Source organism: Musca autumnalis, unplaced genomic scaffold (genome assembly GCF_047663935.1).
Source record: "Musca autumnalis isolate F117 unplaced genomic scaffold, ASM4766393v1 scaffold_5, whole genome shotgun sequence".
In the NCBI taxonomy this organism is placed as follows: Eukaryota; Metazoa; Arthropoda; class Insecta; order Diptera; family Muscidae; genus Musca; species Musca autumnalis.
Window position 1 is genome coordinate 126,616,309 of NW_027412088.1, and position 19,327 is coordinate 126,635,635.

The 19,327-nt window shown below is 35.3% G+C and overlaps 2 protein-coding genes across 2 annotated transcripts in view; both read left to right on the forward strand.

Annotated features, from left to right (window-relative positions):
* The first annotated feature begins 292 nt into the window (after nt 1-292).
* On the forward strand, nt 293-6,052 carry LOC141386750 (uncharacterized). Its single transcript, XM_073955670.1, has 3 exons — nt 293-734; nt 1,004-1,603; nt 5,991-6,052. Exons 1-3 carry the CDS (start codon nt 293-295, stop codon nt 6,050-6,052), a joined length of 1,104 nt encoding a protein of 367 aa, XP_073811771.1.
* A 4,005-nt stretch (nt 6,053-10,057) lies between these two features.
* LOC141405255 (activator of 90 kDa heat shock protein ATPase homolog 1) overlaps nt 10,058-19,327 on the forward strand; it is a 42,938-nt gene continuing 33,668 nt past the window's right edge. Inside the window, exons 1-2 of the mRNA XM_073989367.1 lie at nt 10,058-10,335; nt 10,389-11,001. Of these exons, the coding sequence (XP_073845468.1) occupies nt 10,188-10,335; nt 10,389-11,001 (761 nt within the window). The 5' untranslated portion in view covers nt 10,058-10,187. The remainder of the gene's footprint in view (nt 10,336-10,388; nt 11,002-19,327) is intronic.

Sequence of the window (19,327 nt, forward strand, 5' to 3'; positions counted from 1 at the left end):
GTGAAAACAGGGAATCTCTGAACTTCCTTGTCGACACAATAGATGACCTTGGTGAACTCTGGGAGGAGGGTTGTCAACTGTCGACCGTGGGTGTAAATGAAATCCCTAAGAGAAGGGTATTGTCAGCATGGGTACCACCGCCCGCGGTCGAACCATCAAGAATACTGACAATACTCAGTAGACAGAACCCGGAACGGAATCGCGAGGGAAAACTGCACTTTGGCCTAGGATGTATAAGGTTCCGCCTAGGTCAAAGACAGTAAAGGAACGACAGCAGCAGCCGCTTCGCATCATGCAGATCAACCTGCATCACTGCAAAGCGGCTGCTGCTGAACTTCTACTTTCCCTCAAAAAATCCGAAGTTGACACCGCTTTGGTACAGGAACCTTATCTCTATAAAAATAAGGTTGCCGGCCTTAGCGATGGCAACTATACTACCTTCGCCACATCCAGTGGAGACAAGGTAAGAACCTGTATAGTTGCCAAAAAGAATCTTAATCTAATGTATCTCTCCAATTACAGCGGAGGAGATATCACGGCTGTTATAATGCAAGATAGGTCACAAAAATCCACCATCTTCGCGTCAATTTACATGCCATACGAGAGCCCTGACCCACCTGGCCAACATGTTGAAAGTCTCATAGAAATGATGGGAAGCACCTGCCTAATTATCATGGGGTGCGATGCCAACGCCCATCATTTCCACTGGGGAAGCAGTGACACGAATGCTAGGGGTGAGTCTGTATTCGCTATTATACTGAAATATAATATGAGAATATGTAATAGGGGAAATGAGAGCACTTTTCAAAATAAAAATAGGGAGGAAGTTATTGACATAACCCTCATCAATAAAGACGAATCCCAATCATTGACTGGAAAGTATCCAAAGAGTGTTCCTTTTGTGATCACCGGAAGATACTCTTCCAAGTCTCTGTTGACGGAATTCGGCAACCACCACATAGGAATCCGCGGAAAACCGACTGGGACAAGTTTGCTGAACTAGTAACCTCAAAGCTGGAGGCACCCCGCTATCCCACAACTACTAATGAGGTTAATAATGCAGTGAAACATGTAACAGAGGTTTTAATGGATAGCTATGAGGCCTCCTCCCCACTTACACACCCTGGCAGGAGAAGCCAACCGGTTTGGTGGTCAAAAGAACTTGCCAATCTTAGGAAAACAAGCAGAAGATTATATAATAAGGCCAATAAAACAAAGTTGTCCACCGATTGGGAGAACTATAAAGTGTCTTTCAATAAGTACAACAGCGAAATTAAGGAGGCTAAACGCAAATCCTGGATTTGCTTTAGCGAGACTATAGAGGGAGTTAAAGATGTGTCCAGATTCCGTAAGGTACTATCAAAGGACCCGAAGACCATTGGTAGCATCAAACGGGACGACGGCACATGGACCAACTCGGCCCTAGAGGCTTTAGATCTCCTAGCTAAGACTCACTTCCCCAATTGTATGGATGTATCAGAGCAACCTGAAGCTCTAACGATACACAACCATACCACCGAAGACTTGAATGTTATAGAGGAAATCATAAGCCGACCAAAAATTAAATGGGCCATTAACACATTCAAGCCCTTCAAATCACCAGGTCCGGACAGAATCATACCTGCAATGCTGCATAATGTATTGGGGGCACTGATTCCACATCTGGAACTTATTTTCAGGGCTTGTTTGTGTTTATCTTACATACCGGTTCTATGGAGAGAAGTAACTGTGGTGTACATCCCAAAAGCGGGGAAGTCAAGTCACACACTTCCAAAGTATATAGACCAATTAGTCTCTCTTCCTTTTTATTAAAAACTCTAGAGAGGCTACTAGATCTTGGCATTAGGGCCAAGCTTTCGGCCACAGATTTAAGTTCTGCCCAACATGCCTACCTGAGAGGCAAATCGGTAGAAACAGCGCTGAATGAAGTAGTAGGACATATCGAGAGGAATATGGAGGGATCGAACTACACGTTAGCAGCCTTTCTTGATATTGACGGGGCCTTCAATAACGTTAGACTCGAATCCATTCATAGCTATCTCATAAATTTAGGTATCTCCTCCACACTGATCAATTGGATTGACGGCATGCTCATCAGTCGAATAATCAACTCAAACATCGGTGGGAGTTCCATTCGGAAATATGTCACTAGAGGTACACCTCGTGGTGGTGTCATACTACTGTGGCTTCTAGTGATAAACGAGATACTGATGAAATTTGATAGATTACACATTACAACGGTAGCATATGCCGACGATGTCGTCATTATGTTTAGCGGAAAGTTCCCACAAACACTATCGGAACTAATGCAAGGAGCTTTAATCAAATTGTCAAGATGGGCATCCAACAATGGTCTTGGAGTGAACCCATCAAAGACTGAACTAGTTCTTTTTACGAACAAAAGGAAAGTCAGACCTTTCACCCTACCAATGCTGGACGGAGTTAATCTTGAACTCTCCTCGGAAGCCAAATACCTCGGGATCATTCTGGACCACCAATTAACGTGGAAAAGAAATGTCGAGGAACGCGCCAAGAGAGGTCTAATAGCTCTATACTCCTGCAAAAATTCCATAGGCAAGAGTTGGGGTCTGAAACCAACGGTCATCCATTGGATATATACGACCGTAGTACGCCCAATTCTTAACTATGGCTCTCTGGAATGGTGGAATGCTCTGAATAAAACTACATATCTTAGCAAACTGAACAGCACCCAAAGAGCGGCATCACTTTTAATTACTGGTGTCACAAGGAGCACTCCACAAGCGGCTCTAAATGTACTACTTGATCTGCATCCGCTGGACGTTGTAGTACAAGAACAAGCGGCAAAGAGTGCAATCCGGCTCAAGGAGCTAGGTTCATGGCGCAGCTCAGACTATGGTCGAACTGCAATCCTACGTCGATTCGAACTACCAATATCCTCCGGGAACGTCAGTGACTATATATCACCACAAATGTGCTTCGAGGAAACGAAGGTGCACATACCCCATAGGGATGAGTGGACACGTAGCAGCCCACCTCTAGACGGTATAGAGATCTATACTGATGGCTTTAAGATGGAAACAGGCACAGGAGCAGGTGTCTATAGCGAATCCCTCGATATACAAACCTCATACAGGCTGAACGAATATTGTAGTGTCTTCCAAGCCGAAGTTTTTGCAATCAGGAAAGATGCGGAACTGATTAACAACTTGAAAGAGGACTTATCTGGACCGGTGACTATCTTTGTCGATAGCCAAGCGGCCCTTAAATCACTCAAGTCACATCATATCAACTCCGCGGCGGTTCTAGACTTCAAACTCGCTTTGGGGTCACTAAAATCAATCGTCACCTTGTTTTGGGTCCCAGGACACTGCAACATCAAAGGGAATGAAGCAGCCGATGAACTCGCACGCCGCGGATCGGAGTCACCAAACATCACAGCTGACAACTCCATCAAGCCACCAATGTGCCACTTCATGAAAATAATAGAACAGGGCTGTCGGGATAAGTTTCGGCAACTCTGGCAAAATACGTCAAGCTGCAACACTTCAAGGGCCATCTGACCAAAAACATCCCAGCAGAGAACCGCCTCACTGCTCACGTTGAAGAAACTTGACATTAGACAAGCAGTGGGCATTATTACTGGCCATGGCAGAATAAGAGCAATGACGTGCAAGTGGGAGGAAAGCTCGGCTGAACACTGCAGGCTGTACGATGATGAAGAGGAACTAGAAACCATCGAGCACCTGTTATGCAGGTGTCCTATGTTAATCTCCAGAAGACTGCATACCATAGGAGAACATATAACTAATGTCCTTAACAGCTTTCTGCGAAACAGAACCGTCAAAATTGCTCTATCTCGCAAAGGGCCTGATATGGCTCCAACAAACAGCATTTAATCAAACACAAACTACAACCACAAACATACAATAACCCGGAAATTCTACCCACACTCTACCAGCTAACACCATCTACTATCTTGTTCTTTCTCTCTTCAGTTATCTACCAGGATGAACACAATGGACCTCAAGGTCTCCGAGTGGAGCAGTTGTCTACTAAGACAGACACCTAATTTCATGAAATTTTTTAATGAGATTCACGCTAGTGTGGACCGGGACTATGTAAACCAAATTAACTACTCCCACTGTCATGTGTCTCCACATTGCAGAGAATGCACATAACTATTTTGATAGTTGTCGAAAAATAACAACAACCAATCGTCCACTGTGCTTTGTGTGTCTATTTTTAGATTAACTTTGGCTGTTTTGTTGAGATGTGCGTTTTACTTACTATTTGTAGGTAAGTCAAGCTTAATCTCATATATGTTGTTTTCAAATTTAATAAAGTTGTAAAGTTCTATATTGTCGTATATTTTTGATGATTAATTCAATTTACAACAACTTGTTTTGAAAATTCATGTTCATCTACCTTGATTATTCTCAGCAAAAAGTTTACATCCGCGGATGCAGTTGAATCACTACAAGTGTACAGTACAAGTGCCGTTGGGGTACATTTTTTTTCTATGAATTCACTTGAATTTTACAAGGGAGCGCGCAGCTAAGATGCACTCCATTTTGCTTCCACAGCACACAGCAGGGATGCACTCCATTTTCGATCCAAATCACAGCTTTTGATGTAGTGTTTTGGATTGAATTTAAAGGCATTCTTCGTATTGCATTTTTAATCAGCCAAAGATGCAAAAAAAAAAATGCAAGCCATTGCGAAATATCCCAGAATAAATAAAATGCATTTATTATTTGTGTAAAACAATAATACAAGGAACTTTATTATATAAACACAAATTAAAAAAGTCTCCATTAAATTCAATCACATTTGAGTTTACTTTCTCCGTTCTCGATTTAATCCAAGCGCATCTGATTTTGTTTCATCATCCTAAAGGTATTTAATGTTGCCTTCCCATCACTAGGCCCCGGTCCACACTAGCGTGAATTTAATTAAAAACATGGTTTAATAAGAAAGGTTAGCTAAAGCTTCCTGTCAATTTAATTTTTTTCTTTCGACTGTTCCTAAAACGTCAACACAATATACACAATCTTTGTATGTTTGTGTGCTGTTTGAATAATATGCCAAACTATTTTAAAAGCAATCGAATTCAATGGTTTTTAAAATAGTTTTTAGAACATTTGTATGGAAGAAATTTGTCAGCTTTTAATTGAAAAAACATTTTATCATATGCACAACTCGATTATGTGGAGAAACCTTGACCTTTCATTCATTTTTCGTGTTTTTTATAAAATGCTCAACATTGGTATTATAAACAAACCCACTTGTTGCTTTTGTGTTTACTAATTTTGATGTTTTAGGAATTCAGGAAAAACAAGGGTTCTATAGATTTTTTCCATTTAAATCTACCTCTTTACTTATACCATGATTACAAATTTCATGAAATTAGGCGTTCTTAAATCGAATTACCCACTACAGCAATTTTATGATTTTACTCTACTATGGAAGTCGATCTAGAGACGCATAATTTCATGCAATTTTTTCAGTGAAATCACTCTAGTGTGGACCGGGACCAACTTAAGTTTTTATTTCTTTATTTTATTACAAATTCTTAGAAATGTATACACTCTCTCTTATTTTTACAATAAATGATTTCGCCAGCGGCGGGTAGGGATCAAGCAACTGTTTTTTTTTTGTAGGGATCTCTAAAGCAACTGATTACAAATTGTATCCAACGGAGTGAATTTTTCATAACTCCGTGTGGACTGCATCGAAGGATGTTGTGAAATCATAACTTCACATGCACAAATTCCAAAAATTTTTGTTGGGTTTTTATTGGAATTCAAACTTCAAATGTGTGTTTGTCAATATTTCGGCGAATTCGTACTACAACCATTTGTTTTGACGTTTCATATTGGAACAACTGTGATACCACTAATCTAATGTCCACTTAAAAATTCCACTTTTGAGGATGCTCTAAAGTAAATTGTAACACAATCATTTTATTTGTTATTCAACTAAACTCATTTTCTCTATTTTCATTAAAGAGTACGAAATTCCTGATTCCCCCACTGTGTCTAGTGATCGGCAACAATTGACAAATGGCTAATGGGTACTTTACACGATATGTATTTTACATATGGGTTGCCACTTTGCGTATACATTTTGTATATAAAAAGTGACAACCCATATGCAAAACACATATCGTGTAAAGTACCCATAAGCAATGTTTTGGATCCACACTACTGACCTGGGGCTCAATTCTTGTTCTATGAAAATTTGAAATGAAAACTTTTATAAAGGCAATAAATGTCAAATGAAAAATTTTATAAGGCAACTATTTTTCATTTCAAATTTTCACAGAACAAGAATCCAGCCCCTGGACCAACTTCATTCAACCTGCACATACAACTTAAACCCGAAGCTGTTAGCAATACCTAGGTATTTGAATTGAATTTGAATTGGTTTCATCATTTATGGACTTTATCAAACCCAATTGGCACAAAAATTGTCATTGTTTGGAAAACAAATGATTTGAGGTACATGAATGAATGGTTGATCTATAGCTTCACATGGCCAAGACGGAAACTAATTGAAGGTCCACATATATTCATAGTTTGCAGTTCATAGTACGGAGTTAAAAACAATGGACCAATTTTTCAAAACGTATGCATTTGATCTCGAAAAATTGTACCATCATAACTGGGACTGTATACAGAACATGTTACCAAAAATTAAAAATCATCCCAGACGAGTCCTTAAACTGCACTCTTTCTGAATTTTTTAACTTTTTTCTTTTGCCATATTTATTTCATTTGCATAATTTTGTTTGTATTTTTATTTCTTTCTTGTACGTATTAGTTGATAACCATTTATTGTTATTAAAATAATACGTAATAGTTTTAAGTTCTTCATTGTAACGTTTCGAATTCTTTAATTGTTATACAAGTCTCAATAAACTTCAACTTCAACTTCTTGTACGTATTGCTTGTTTTCCTTTTAATATGACAATCAGCTGAAATTCAACATCATTACATGGAAACATTTTCATTTTTCGGTAGTTTATGTCAAAAAAAAAACAGGATTGCTTATAATATAATTTTCGTGCGTTGTTTAGAATAAATGACGCAGCTATCGTCATTTATTTTTGTATGGTAAATGACGCAAAATGTTGCCTGTTTTAGCAAATAAATGGCAAAACAGCTCTAAATGACGAAAAAGTAAAAAGTCTCTAAAAATAATAGTGTATACATATCTAAGAATTTATTATAAAATAAAGAAATAAAAATTTAAGTTGTGAACATTTTTGCGGTAATTCACGAGACGGAAATATTTAATGGAGTGGAGTCCAGTTGGAGTCAATGTCGAAAGCTGAACTAGTGATTGGAAGGCAACATTAAAAACCTTTAGGATGATGAAGCAAAATCAGATGCGCTTGGATTAATTGGAGAACGGAGAAAGTAATCTCAAATGTGATTGAATTTAATGGAAACTTTTTTTAATTTGTGTTAATATAATAAAGTTCTTTGTGCTATTGTTTGACACAAATAATAAATACATTTTATTTATTTTGGGATATTTCGCAAAGGCTTGCATTTTTATTGCATCATTAGACTGACTAAAAATCCAATCCGAAGAGTGCCTATAAATTTAATCCAAAACACTACATCAAAAACTGTGATTTTGATCGAAAATGGACTGCATCCTAGCTGTGTGCTGTGGAAGCAAAATGGAGTGCATCCTAGCTGCGCGCTGTCTTGTAGAATTCTTAGGTGAATTCATAGAAAAAGATGTACTCCAACGGAATTTGTACTGTACACTTGTAGTGATTCAACTGCATCCGCGGATGCAAACTTTTTGCTAGGGATGTACTCCAACGGCACTTGTACTGTACACTTGTAGTGATTCAACTGCATCCGCGGATGCAAACTTTTTGCTGGGTTTGTTTTTGCCTAAAAACCCAGCAAAAAGTTTGCATCCGCGGATACAGTTGAATCACTACAAGTGTACGGTACATTTGCTGTTGGAGTACATTGGCCTGTTCCCGTACTTTATAAAGTGGTAAAAGTCGTAAAAGTTGTAAAAGTCGTAAACGATTTTCATATAAATTTTGTGTACGGGAACGCAAAATGTGTAAAAGTGGTAAAAATTGTAAAAACTTTTTAGTTCTGGAACAGAGCTCATATTTTCCTATGAATTCACTTATGAATTTTACAAGAGAGCGCGCAGCTAGGATGCACTCCATTTTGCTTCCACAGCACACAGATAGTATGCAGTCCATCACGGCTTAAGATGCAGTTCTTTGAATTGAATTTATATGCGTTCTTCGGATTGCATTTTTAATCAGTCTAAAGATGTAATTAAAATGCAAGCCATTGCGAAATATCCCAAAATAAATAAAATGCATTTATTATTTGTGTAAAACAAGAACACAAAGAACTTTATTATATAAACACAAATTAAAAAAAGTTTCCATTAAATTCAATCACATTTGAGCTTACTTATTTCGTTCTCGATTTAATATAAGCGCATCTGATTTTCTTTCATCATCCTAAAGTTTTTATGTTGCATTACCATCACTAGTTCATCTTTCGACATGGACTCCAACTCCACTCCATTAAAAATTTCCGTCTCGTGAATTACCGCAAAAAATGTCGCAACTTAAGTTGTTATTTCTATATTTTATAACAAATTCTTCGAAATATATACACTCTCGTTTATCTTTTGAAGAAATGTGTAGGGATCAACCAACTGTTTTTTCCTGTAGAGATCTCTACAGCAACTGCTTATAAAATGTATCGGACGGAGTGCATTTTTCATAACTCTGTTGGAGTACATCCATAGATGTGGTGAAATCATAACTCCAATTGCACAACTTCCAAAAATTTTTGCTGGGAAGTATCAAAAGTTGCAACACTTTTCACGTATCAGAATAAACAAGGTAGATAGTGAATTGCTGCAAAAAATTTTAGTATCACAATTTTTAAACAAAAACAAAATTTACAAAAACAACATTGTTGTTGTTGAAAATTAATTGTCAAAGAAAATATTGAATAATAGGGTCGTTCCAAATTCTTTTTCAGGGAAAACATAAAAGATTTTTGAAAATCCTCTAAAATAGAACAAATTTGAATCAAAATGTAAATATAACGCAATTAGGACTCTCGTAGCTAATTTTTATTCATGGTGGAATAAGAAGGTGTTACATCAAATCATGTCAAGCGTCAAATTTGCTCACAATAATGCATTACTGTGAATTGCTTGTTTACATTTTGTATGTGATTTTATTCACAATAACGCATTTTGACAACTGGTATGAAGATCAGCTGTTGTTGGCGTTACACCTTATTATTCCACCATAGCTCTGTTCCTTTACGTGCAATAATCTTCAAGTTTTACCACTTTTTACTCGAAAAGCGTTCCTTTACTTCGGACACCATATCATTCATATGGAAGCAGTTTACAACTTTTGCCGGTTTTACCATTTTCAAAAATAAATTAAATTCAATCACATTTGAGTTTACTTTCTCCGTTCTCGATTTAATCCAAGCGCATCTGATTTTGTTTCATCATCCTAAAGGTTTTTAATGTTGCCTTCCCATCACTAGTTCAGCTTTCGACATGGACTCCAACTGCACTCCACTCCACTAAAAATTTCCGTCTCGTGAACTACGGCAAAACTGTTCGCAGCTGAGATTTTAATTTCTTTATTTTATAACAAATTCTTAGAAATGTATACACTCCCTCTTATTTTTAGAATAAATGATTTCCCCAGCGGCGGGTAGGGATCAACCAACTGTTTTTATTTTTTTGAAGGGATCTCTAAAGCTACTTATAAAATGTATCCAACGGAGTACATTTTTTATAACTCCGTGTGGACTGCATCGAAGGATGTTGTGAAATCATAACTCCACCTGCACAACTTCCAAAATTTTGTTGCTGGGTTGTGATATGTTTGAAATCAACAAGTGGATTTAGAGCGCAAGTGTAAACTTGGCATTAAAAAGAAATACCCCAAAAATCGTAAAATCCCAGATATTTATTCCCCTTTTCCAAAGAAAATTCCCAATACTGACAACGTTGTCCCTTATGGAACGCAAATTTTTTAGACTTTCACTTTTATCTGGAATTTTTCAGCTGTCAAAATATTTGAGGTTATGTTTCTAATATACATATGTTCTCGAAGTTTCAGACAAAACAAGAGAATAAGTGAATAAGTTTGCGGAAAAATAAAATAATTAAAAATGGCAAAGTGGGGTGAAGGTGATCCACGCTGGATTGTTGAGGAACGTCCTGACGCTACAAACGTAAATAATTGGCATTGGACAGAAAAAAATGCCACACCTTGGTCAAAGGACAGATTTCACCAGCTCTTCAAAAATATAAAGATTGGTATGCTTACAGAACTTTGCCGGAAATAATAAATAATGTTTGTAATTTTTTAGGTAATGCAAATATTGAATGCGTTATTGAATCTATAGACAAATGTAGTGGTGAAGCGACTGCGAATAATCGTAAAGGAAAACTTATATTTTTCTACGAATGGGAATTGACACTAAACTGGGTTGGTTTCTTTAAGAATAATGAAAAGAAACATAAAGGTAAAGCAACTATACCAAACCTCTCAGAAGAGAATGAATTGGACGATGTGGAAATAACTATTACCATTGATGAATCCAACGAAGAATCTGAAGCTTTAAAACAATTTATGTATAACAATGGTCGAGAGAAAATAAGGCAATTATTGGGCATTTATATAAAAGAGCTTAAGGAGGAGTACTCCAAAAACCTGATTCTACCTAACAAGAACTCGGAAAAAGCGCAAGCATCGTATAATAATGAACCCAAAGGAAAAAATTCATTCAATTATGATGGTTCACGTTCTAACGCATCAAAAGAGGTCACGACCCTTGGCTGTAAGTTAGACGTACGAACGCTTACTATTGAAGAAGAATTTCAGTGTAGTGCAAATGATCTCTATAACGCTCTAACCAAACCGGATATGGTTACATCCTTTACAAGGGCTCCAGCGAAAGTCGAAGCATCACGCGGGGGAGAGTAAGTAAATGTATATTATTTATATATTTTGCTCATGTGAATGCCTAAAATCAAAACATTAGACACCATCTCGAATGCGTGCAGAAATTCATTTCGTGGATAAATAATGTTTCTTTTTAGGCACCTTAATGGAAAAGGTAGTTACATTTGAAAAATCCCATATTCGTTTTAGGTGATTGCACTTTTGCTTTTTTGATGTCTTGCCACAGCTACTGCATTATTTGAAATTATTATCATTTGAAAATATTGAGAAGTTTTAAGAACATCGCTGACTTCATTATTTCGATATTACTTCCGTGCACAGTGGTCCCACTTGTGTGAAATAGTGTTAAAAATAGTTCTAAACGAGCTCCTGGATATTTTAATCAAATGTTTATAACGAGCCAAAAATAATAGAAAAGGATTTTCGACGCTTTGAGCAACATTTTCCAACTGATGTGACTGTAATTTTGCATTTTGAGCTCTCAGTGAACAAAAAACCTCCTTGAAAAAAATGCTCAACATCCCAGTAAAATGTTAGCATCTTCATCGATTAATTTTATATGAGGGTGGACCTCAAAAGATTTTTCATTTTTGATCCAAATGTTTTAACATGCCATATTTACCAACCCATTCACATGTAATTTTCACCAATGCTATAACATGCATGCCATTTTCATCAATGGTTTGACACGAATTTCTAGTTCGTGAATTACTTTTTATTTCTAATTTTGTTATATTATAACAAACATTTTGGAAAATTTATTTAATAATATGAATTTTATAGTGAATATAAGATTAATATAAAAAGACAATAGCATTGGCTGCAGAGGCCATCAGCTAATACATTGTATATAAATTAACTTATTTAAAGTAGCGAACAAGTAAATTACTGTTTTTGTATTCGGTATGAAATTGTAGATAGATTTGATGTTGTCAGCACTGGGGTTTCTAAGCATTTCCATTCCATTATTGTGGAGTGTTGTTGTTGCATGATTGATAGGCTGGTGCAAGAATCTAGTATTTGCTGGACGGATGTTATGTTGCCACAGTTAATACATTTGTTTTCAAGGTTCTTGTTTTGATTTTCGTATAATTGACCTTTGATCACTATCTTCTTCTGTTCATTTGGCTTTAGGTCAGTAGAAATAAAAAACACAAAGTTCGTTTTTTAATGTTGATTTATTTTTCCGATATTTCGACTATCATCGATAGTCATCATCAGGGAGTTGTTGGCTTTAAAAAAACAAATAACTATTTTTATAAAAATATAAAACAATTGTTGCGAAAAATAATTGCATAGTTTTGTTATTCTCTCAACTTAACACATCTTCTTTTATTGACAAGAGTTTTCCATCTAAATTTTCTTGTGCTTTTCAATGACATCCTGTAAGTCTGCGCACAGTGTTCGGTGTCTGTCTTATAATTCATACGTTGATTATTTGGTACGTTTACAATATGTAGCATTTCTAGGCTATATCTGCCTTTATAATTGTTTTCTTGTGCTAGGATCTCTACATCTTTGAAGTTAGGTGTATGTCATTTCTGTATGCAGGCTGTTTTTTAATCTACCGGCTTAATTTTGGCTTTTTGCTCCGATTTATGGGAGATAAGTCATGTTTTTAGTTTAGATTTTGTTGTACCAACATATTTTTTTTTTGACATACGTTGGATCCGTCACCATTACATTTAATCTTATAGACAAGATTTGATTTGTCTTCGTGGGGTATTTTTGATTTCGTTCGACTGAAGAAATTGTTATTTGTGTTGGTGGTTTTGAAGGCCAGTTGGTATTTTTCTTTATTATACATGTTGGAGGAAGAAAATCTCTCCGAAAACCCAGGTATGTATGTAGCTCTTTTATATGTCTTTTCCGAGGTTTGTGTAACTTGACGTGGACCATTATTTTGTAGATGTTGATGTGTGGAATTTGTATGTCCCATTCGGAGTTGGTAGAAAGTCCAAATTTGTTTTTTATTCATATTAGTAGGCTATACGGTGTTGATAATATCTAATATCTTGGAAATGTTGATCACGTTTGGAACAAATACGGTTTTTTAGATCAAGCTTCTCAATCAAGGGATCATTTACTAATGGTGCTATACACACATACATATTTGGCTGCCGAATTTGCATTTACATTTCCTTTTATTCCAACAGAATAGCTTTATAATGTTGATATAGGAAATAAGGCAGTCTCGTATTTTATTAATAGATTTTCATTTTGTGTTATAAATGTTTGCAACTTCCTTTAAAACTGATCGAATGTCGGAGAAAATGACAGTCTTACATTTGGTAATATCTATTGCAGATAAAATTCCAGCAGCTTCGGCGCTAAAAATTGAAGACATATTATTTAGTCTTCATCTACTGCGCACACTGTGTTACAATGGTCTTTTGATGCATCGGTGTAAAAGAAATTCAACACCGCATGCTAACTAATAAAAAGTTTGACATATTGCGAATATACATTGGTTGGCGTACAATATTTTTTTATTTATTTATTTCAATTTTCATATGCCCAGTAAACTACAGTATAATGTTCAATTTAATATTATATAAAATAGCTTAAATATAACAAGGGAGGGATATTAGAACTACTCAAAAAAAAAAAAAAAAATGCTATGTATAAAAAAGGTGGCTGTAATTATAAAATATAAAATGTAAATAAAAAACATTTTGATTAATTGAATTTTGATACTCCAAGAATGGAAAGGATTTTAAACTACTCCAAAAGAAATACAGCATTCATAATAAGAGCAATATAAATATGTATAAATAATATTAAATTTTTTATTTTTTTTTGATTAATGAGAATTTCAAAAACAAATATTCTATGAAAAGATCATTAAATGCAAAGTAAGAATTTGAACTACTCCAATAAAACTACATTTGCATCTGAATATGAAATGAACCACTCAGTGATGTGCCTAAATATTTCAAGCAAAATACGACACAGTGACTACATTCAAATTCACATGTATGCAGCATAGGAAAAAAAAATATTTAAAGCATTTGAGCAATAAGCGGATAATATAAAAATTAATATCAGATCAAAATTGGGAGTAACGTGAAACAAGATACTCCAACATTTTCCTGCGGAATACAACTAATGAAAGACCAAACACTTATAAGGGTAGCGGCAATACATTATATACTCTAGCTACTCGAACAAGAAACGATCGCTCTAATGAAGGTGTGAGCAAAGGAATGCGAATTTGGGGGTTCCGACATGATCTTGTAAAACTGAATAAATTTACAAAGTAAAGTGGCGCCTGCATCTTAAAGCATTTGTAGAAGAGAAGGAACATTCGTAATTTAATAAAATCATGAAATTTGCAACCTAAAAAATCAATAACAAAAGGAGTGACATGCTGCAATCTTTTAAGCGAATAGACAAATCTTACTACTTTATTAAAGGCAAATTGAAGCTTCTTAAGTACAAAACCAAAGGTTCCTGAAAAGACTTCTATGTTTTACATGATTATTGGCATTATCAATGCTTTTACAATGTATTTTTTTATATTATTCGAAAGTCATAATTCGGTGCTATAAAGCTTCCTTAACATAAAGTTAATTTTGGAAACCAATGAATTGATTCAGTCTTGTTCTTCTTACAATTGAGAAGACGAGAGGCAAAAAATAAAAACAAGCAAAATTAAGAGAACGTGCGATAATGCAGTTGCTGCCCCGTCAAGGCATTATAACATGACAAAAAAACAAAAAACTAATGATTCTCCTCAGAGAGGAAATCAAAACTACTTTCTCCCTCTCCAAGTGGTGGATCCAGATGATGACGATAACATAAATGATGATACAGTTATCGATAATCCAATCAAAGATAAAATTCCTCCAATAACAATATTAAAATGCAAAGTGGAACAAGTCTATGAAATGTGTAGAATTCTGAATGTTACTTCTTACTCAGTAAGAAAAATTTCAATAGGATTAAAACTTTTCTTAACCAAGAAAGAAGATATGGAGTTAATGTGCAAGGCATTAAGTGAACAATTTAGTATGGAGTTCTTCTCGTTTCTTCCTAAACAGGAAAAGCCATTCAAGGCAATTTTACTTCAAATGGATAAAATGGATCCAAAGATAGTCAAAAAATATCTCATTGAAATGGGACTTAAGTGCGTGGATGTCAAGTTGGTGATTAGGAAGTCTAATAATTATCGCCCTTATGAAAATATAATTTATGTTGTTTATTTCGAAAGGAAATCGGTAACATTAAAAGAGTTGCGTCAAAATTCTGACATTAATAAACTTAGAGTCCGTTGGGAATACCAAAAACCCAATAAAGGAAAAATTACGCAATGTTACAACTGCCAAATGTTTGGCCATGGATCTAATCGTTGTAGGGTCAAAACCTTCTGTGCTGTTTGCGCAGGCAATCACTTAACCACCGAATGTAATGCTACAATCCAGAAATGTGCCAACTGTAATTGTGACCATAAATCTTCGTCATCAGGTTGCCCAAGTCGATTGAGATATATTGAATTGAAGAAACGTTATGAAACTCGCAGCGTTAAAAAACCGTCTGCGCAGTTCGAGAAAAATCTTAATTTCTTTCACGAATTTCCAAATTCGTTGAGACAGGAAAACGTACCCAATTTTTCTGGATGGAATGTTCCCCAAAATAATAGCCAGTCCAATAATAATTTATTTTCTCTTGAAGAGATGAAAAATATTACTTTTGAACTAATTTCGAGTTTGAGGAAATGTAAGTCTAAAGCTGACCAGTTTGAGGTCATCACTAATTTAGCATTCAAATTTTTATCATGAACACCCAAAACTTAAATATAATGACATGGAATGCCCGCGGCATCCGGAATTGAAGAATTATTGCACTTTATTGAAAAACACAATGTTGATATTTGCCTGTTAAACGAAACATGGTTAAATAGAAATTGCTCTTTAAAAAACAGGAAATGCAACGTCGGCGCAGTTGCCATTCTTGTTAAGAAATGCATAAAACATCAACTATTACCACCTCTAAATACGAATAATATAGAGAACATTGGAATAAAAATATACACAGGTGACGATTACTTACACATATATTCCTGCTACTTTCCAGGTGGAAGTTCTAACGCTATATTAAGAAATCGTTTCGCATCAGATTTACGCAAATTGACGACAAATTCTAACAAGTTTTTACTTGGAGGAGATTTTAACTGCAGACACTGTTATTGGGGATGTTCAAGAAATAACGCATGGGGTAATTTGTTATACGACAATCTTCAACACAACAACCTTCAGATAGTATTCTCATCAAAAAACTCTTATATACCAGCTGATCCAAGAAGGCGTCCATCAAATTTGGATATTTTTCTTACAAACATATCTCAAAATGTGATTTCTATTAATAGCATCAACGATCTAAATTCAGATCACTTACCAGTCGTGTGCGAAATAAATTTGAACGTAAGAACTACTACTGGTATATACCTTGACTATAATAAGGCAAATTGGTCCCGTTATAAACGTTTCATCAGTGAACATTTACCTAATTCGGAAGAAGCCGTGCTATGTGGAAATACAAATCAAATTGACACACATATTGAATCATTTACGAACACCATAAAATCCGCAATTGATTACAGTGTACCTAAACTTAAAATAACTCCACAGAAAAAGTCGATACCAAACTTTATTAAAGTTTTAATCCTGCATAGAAACATATACAAAAGAAATTTCAAAAGATTCAGAGATGTTGGCGATAGACTTGCTATGAACCGCTTAAATAAAAGGATAAATCATGAATTAATTATGTTCAGAAACCAATCTTGGAACAAAATGTTATCAGAATTACATCCTTCCTCTAAACCACTATGGAAAGTCTCCAAAATCTGACTAACAACCTTAGTGACACCGCAACGATTTCTGAAGTCAACGCAAAAATTGCTGGAATTAATCAACAGATTGCAGTCTTAGATAATGATTCTTTTATAAATTTGGCTCATGTGGAGGTCATATTGCCTAAGAAGGGGAAACAATACCTTACACACATTTTAAACTCCTGTCTGAAACTTTCATACTTTCCTGTTGTCTGGAAATGTTCTAAAACCATTCCTTTGCTCATCCATAAGTAAAGTTTTGGAAACCATCATCAAAGACAAAATACTACATTGTATTAATACGAATAATGTCCTCCCACCCCAACAATTCGGCTTTAGGAGAGAACATAATACAGCTCACCCAGTTTACAAAATTAAAAAGATGGTAATGGAAAATTTCAATTCTGGTAAATCCACCGGAATGGTACTGCTAGATATTAAAGCTGCTTTTGATTCTGTTTGGCACGACGGCCTCATCTACAAACTGAGAAAATTAAATTTTCCATTATTCCTCATAAAAATTATTCAAAGCTTTTTAAAAGAGAGATCCTTTAAAGTATTTATTGGAACAACTTCTTCTGATGAAATGTGTATAAATGCTGGAGGCCCTCAGGGATCATGCTTATCTCCAATATTATACAACATTTTCACTTCTGACATTCCAACTTTTAGTAGCTGCACAACTTCCATATTTGCAGATGACACTTCCATTTTATGTTCGGATACTTACTTCACAAATATCATTAATGAATTGGAATCAGCTTTATCGGTCCTAAACTTATATTTCCAAAAATGGAAAATTCTATTAAATCATGAAAAAACTGATGCCATATACTTTACCAGGAAGCGTAAATCATGTTTCTTACCAAATAGGCCATTACTTTTCAATAACTACAGCATTGAATGGAAGGATAGCGTCAAATACCTCGGAGTTGTACTCGACAAAAGAATTAACTTTAAGCTCCACATCCCATATATCGTGGACAAAATCAACAAGGTCACCAGAATGCTGTACCCGCTAATCAACAGGAAATCTGAACTTAGCTTGGAGAACAAATTGCTCTTATTTAAATCAATATTTCAACCCATAATGTATTACTGTGCCCCTGTTTGGTCTTCTTCTGCCAAATGCCACATCAAAAAGCTACAAGTTTCACAGAACAAACTCCTCAAAATGATTTATAACCTTCCTTGGCTGTACTCAACAAATAGACTACACTCGTTAACTGGGATTATCATGGTACAGGATAGGATAAATATCCTGACAAGCAATTTTAAAGAAAGATGTCAAACATCACAATACCGTCACATTAATGACCCAGCAAAATTTGACGGAAGGGGTTCTTTGCGATGACGTGATTTCATGTCATCTTTTGCATTGGTTCAAAGGAAGTCGTGAAAGATCCGATCTTTTCATTAGGATTTGAACCAATGCCAAGGAAGTCGTGAAAGATCCGATCTTTTCATCAGCATTTGTACCCATTCCATCGATCCAATAGAGATGATGTTTGTGTTTTTATTTACACACCTGTTTATTTTCATTTTGGTATGTTCCAGTACTGCAAAAATCTACTAATTTTTACTATTTTTTTTCGATAACATAAAGGAAAAATTGTTATCGTAGTAAAAATAAGTAGATTCTTGCAGTTTCTGGAACAGACCAAAGTTGTAAGAACTGTCGTCGTGATGTTGTCTTACATTTCCTGCATATCAAACAACTAAAATTTCTAAACAATTGGTATTATATGAAGTCCCAACCATCGAGCTAAAAATAGTATCGGACTGCACACATTGCTATTTTAAAAGTTCCCTTGTCTGTTCTAAATCTGACATAGAATGAAATCAATAAAATCTCGCTTCTTGGAATTTGAAAAAAAAGTCCGAAACGAAAAGGAACAAGAATCTGAAAATAAAGAAGAAAGTCTCTCCTCCTCGTTCGTTACATTTTGTTCTTAGAGATCCCTAAAGCAAGCCGGGTTGTAGATCCCTACATATTTCCGTCACTAAACAAAAGAGTATAAATTACCAAAATGTTGTTATAAAATAACAAAATTATAAAATAAAAGTAATTTACGAAATAAAAATACCTAAAGGAGTGCATTTGGAGTCCATGTTGAAATCTGAACTGGTGATGGGAAGATACTTGAAAAAACCTTTTGTAAGATGAAAGAATATCAGTTGCGGAGAACGGAGGAAGTAATCTTTTGCGTTGCAGCGGTGGTGATTACATTGCAATTTTGGATGTAAACTTTTGAAAAACTAAACTAATAAATTAATTGTAGCTATTTCATGAATTCGTTTGAATTAATAAAGAGTTTTGTTTTTCATGAAAACCATATTTCAATGCAGCATTTCCATTTTCCAAACAAGACATGAAAATTTCATGCCAAGGGGTTGGTGAAAATGACATGCCAAAGCATTGGTTAAAATGACATGTCAAAGCATGGGTGGAAATGACATGCCAAAGCATTGGTGGAAATGACATGTCAACGCATTGGTTAAAATGA

What these genes read in the sequence shown, in the direction of transcription:
- LOC141386750 (XM_073955670.1), top strand. Translation starts at nt 293, where the DNA reads ATGCAGATCAACCTGCATCACTGCAAAGCGGCTGCTGCTGAACTTCTA. An exon ending in CAGTGACACGAATGCTAGGG is followed by an intron (nt 735 to 1,003) that starts GTGAGTCTGTAT and finishes TTGCTGAACTAG; the next exon opens with TAACCTCAAAGCTGGAGGCA. An exon ending in CAAGCCCTTCAAATCACCAG is followed by an intron (nt 1,604 to 5,990) that starts GTCCGGACAGAA and finishes TTTTCATTAAAG; the next exon opens with AGTACGAAATTCCTGATTCC.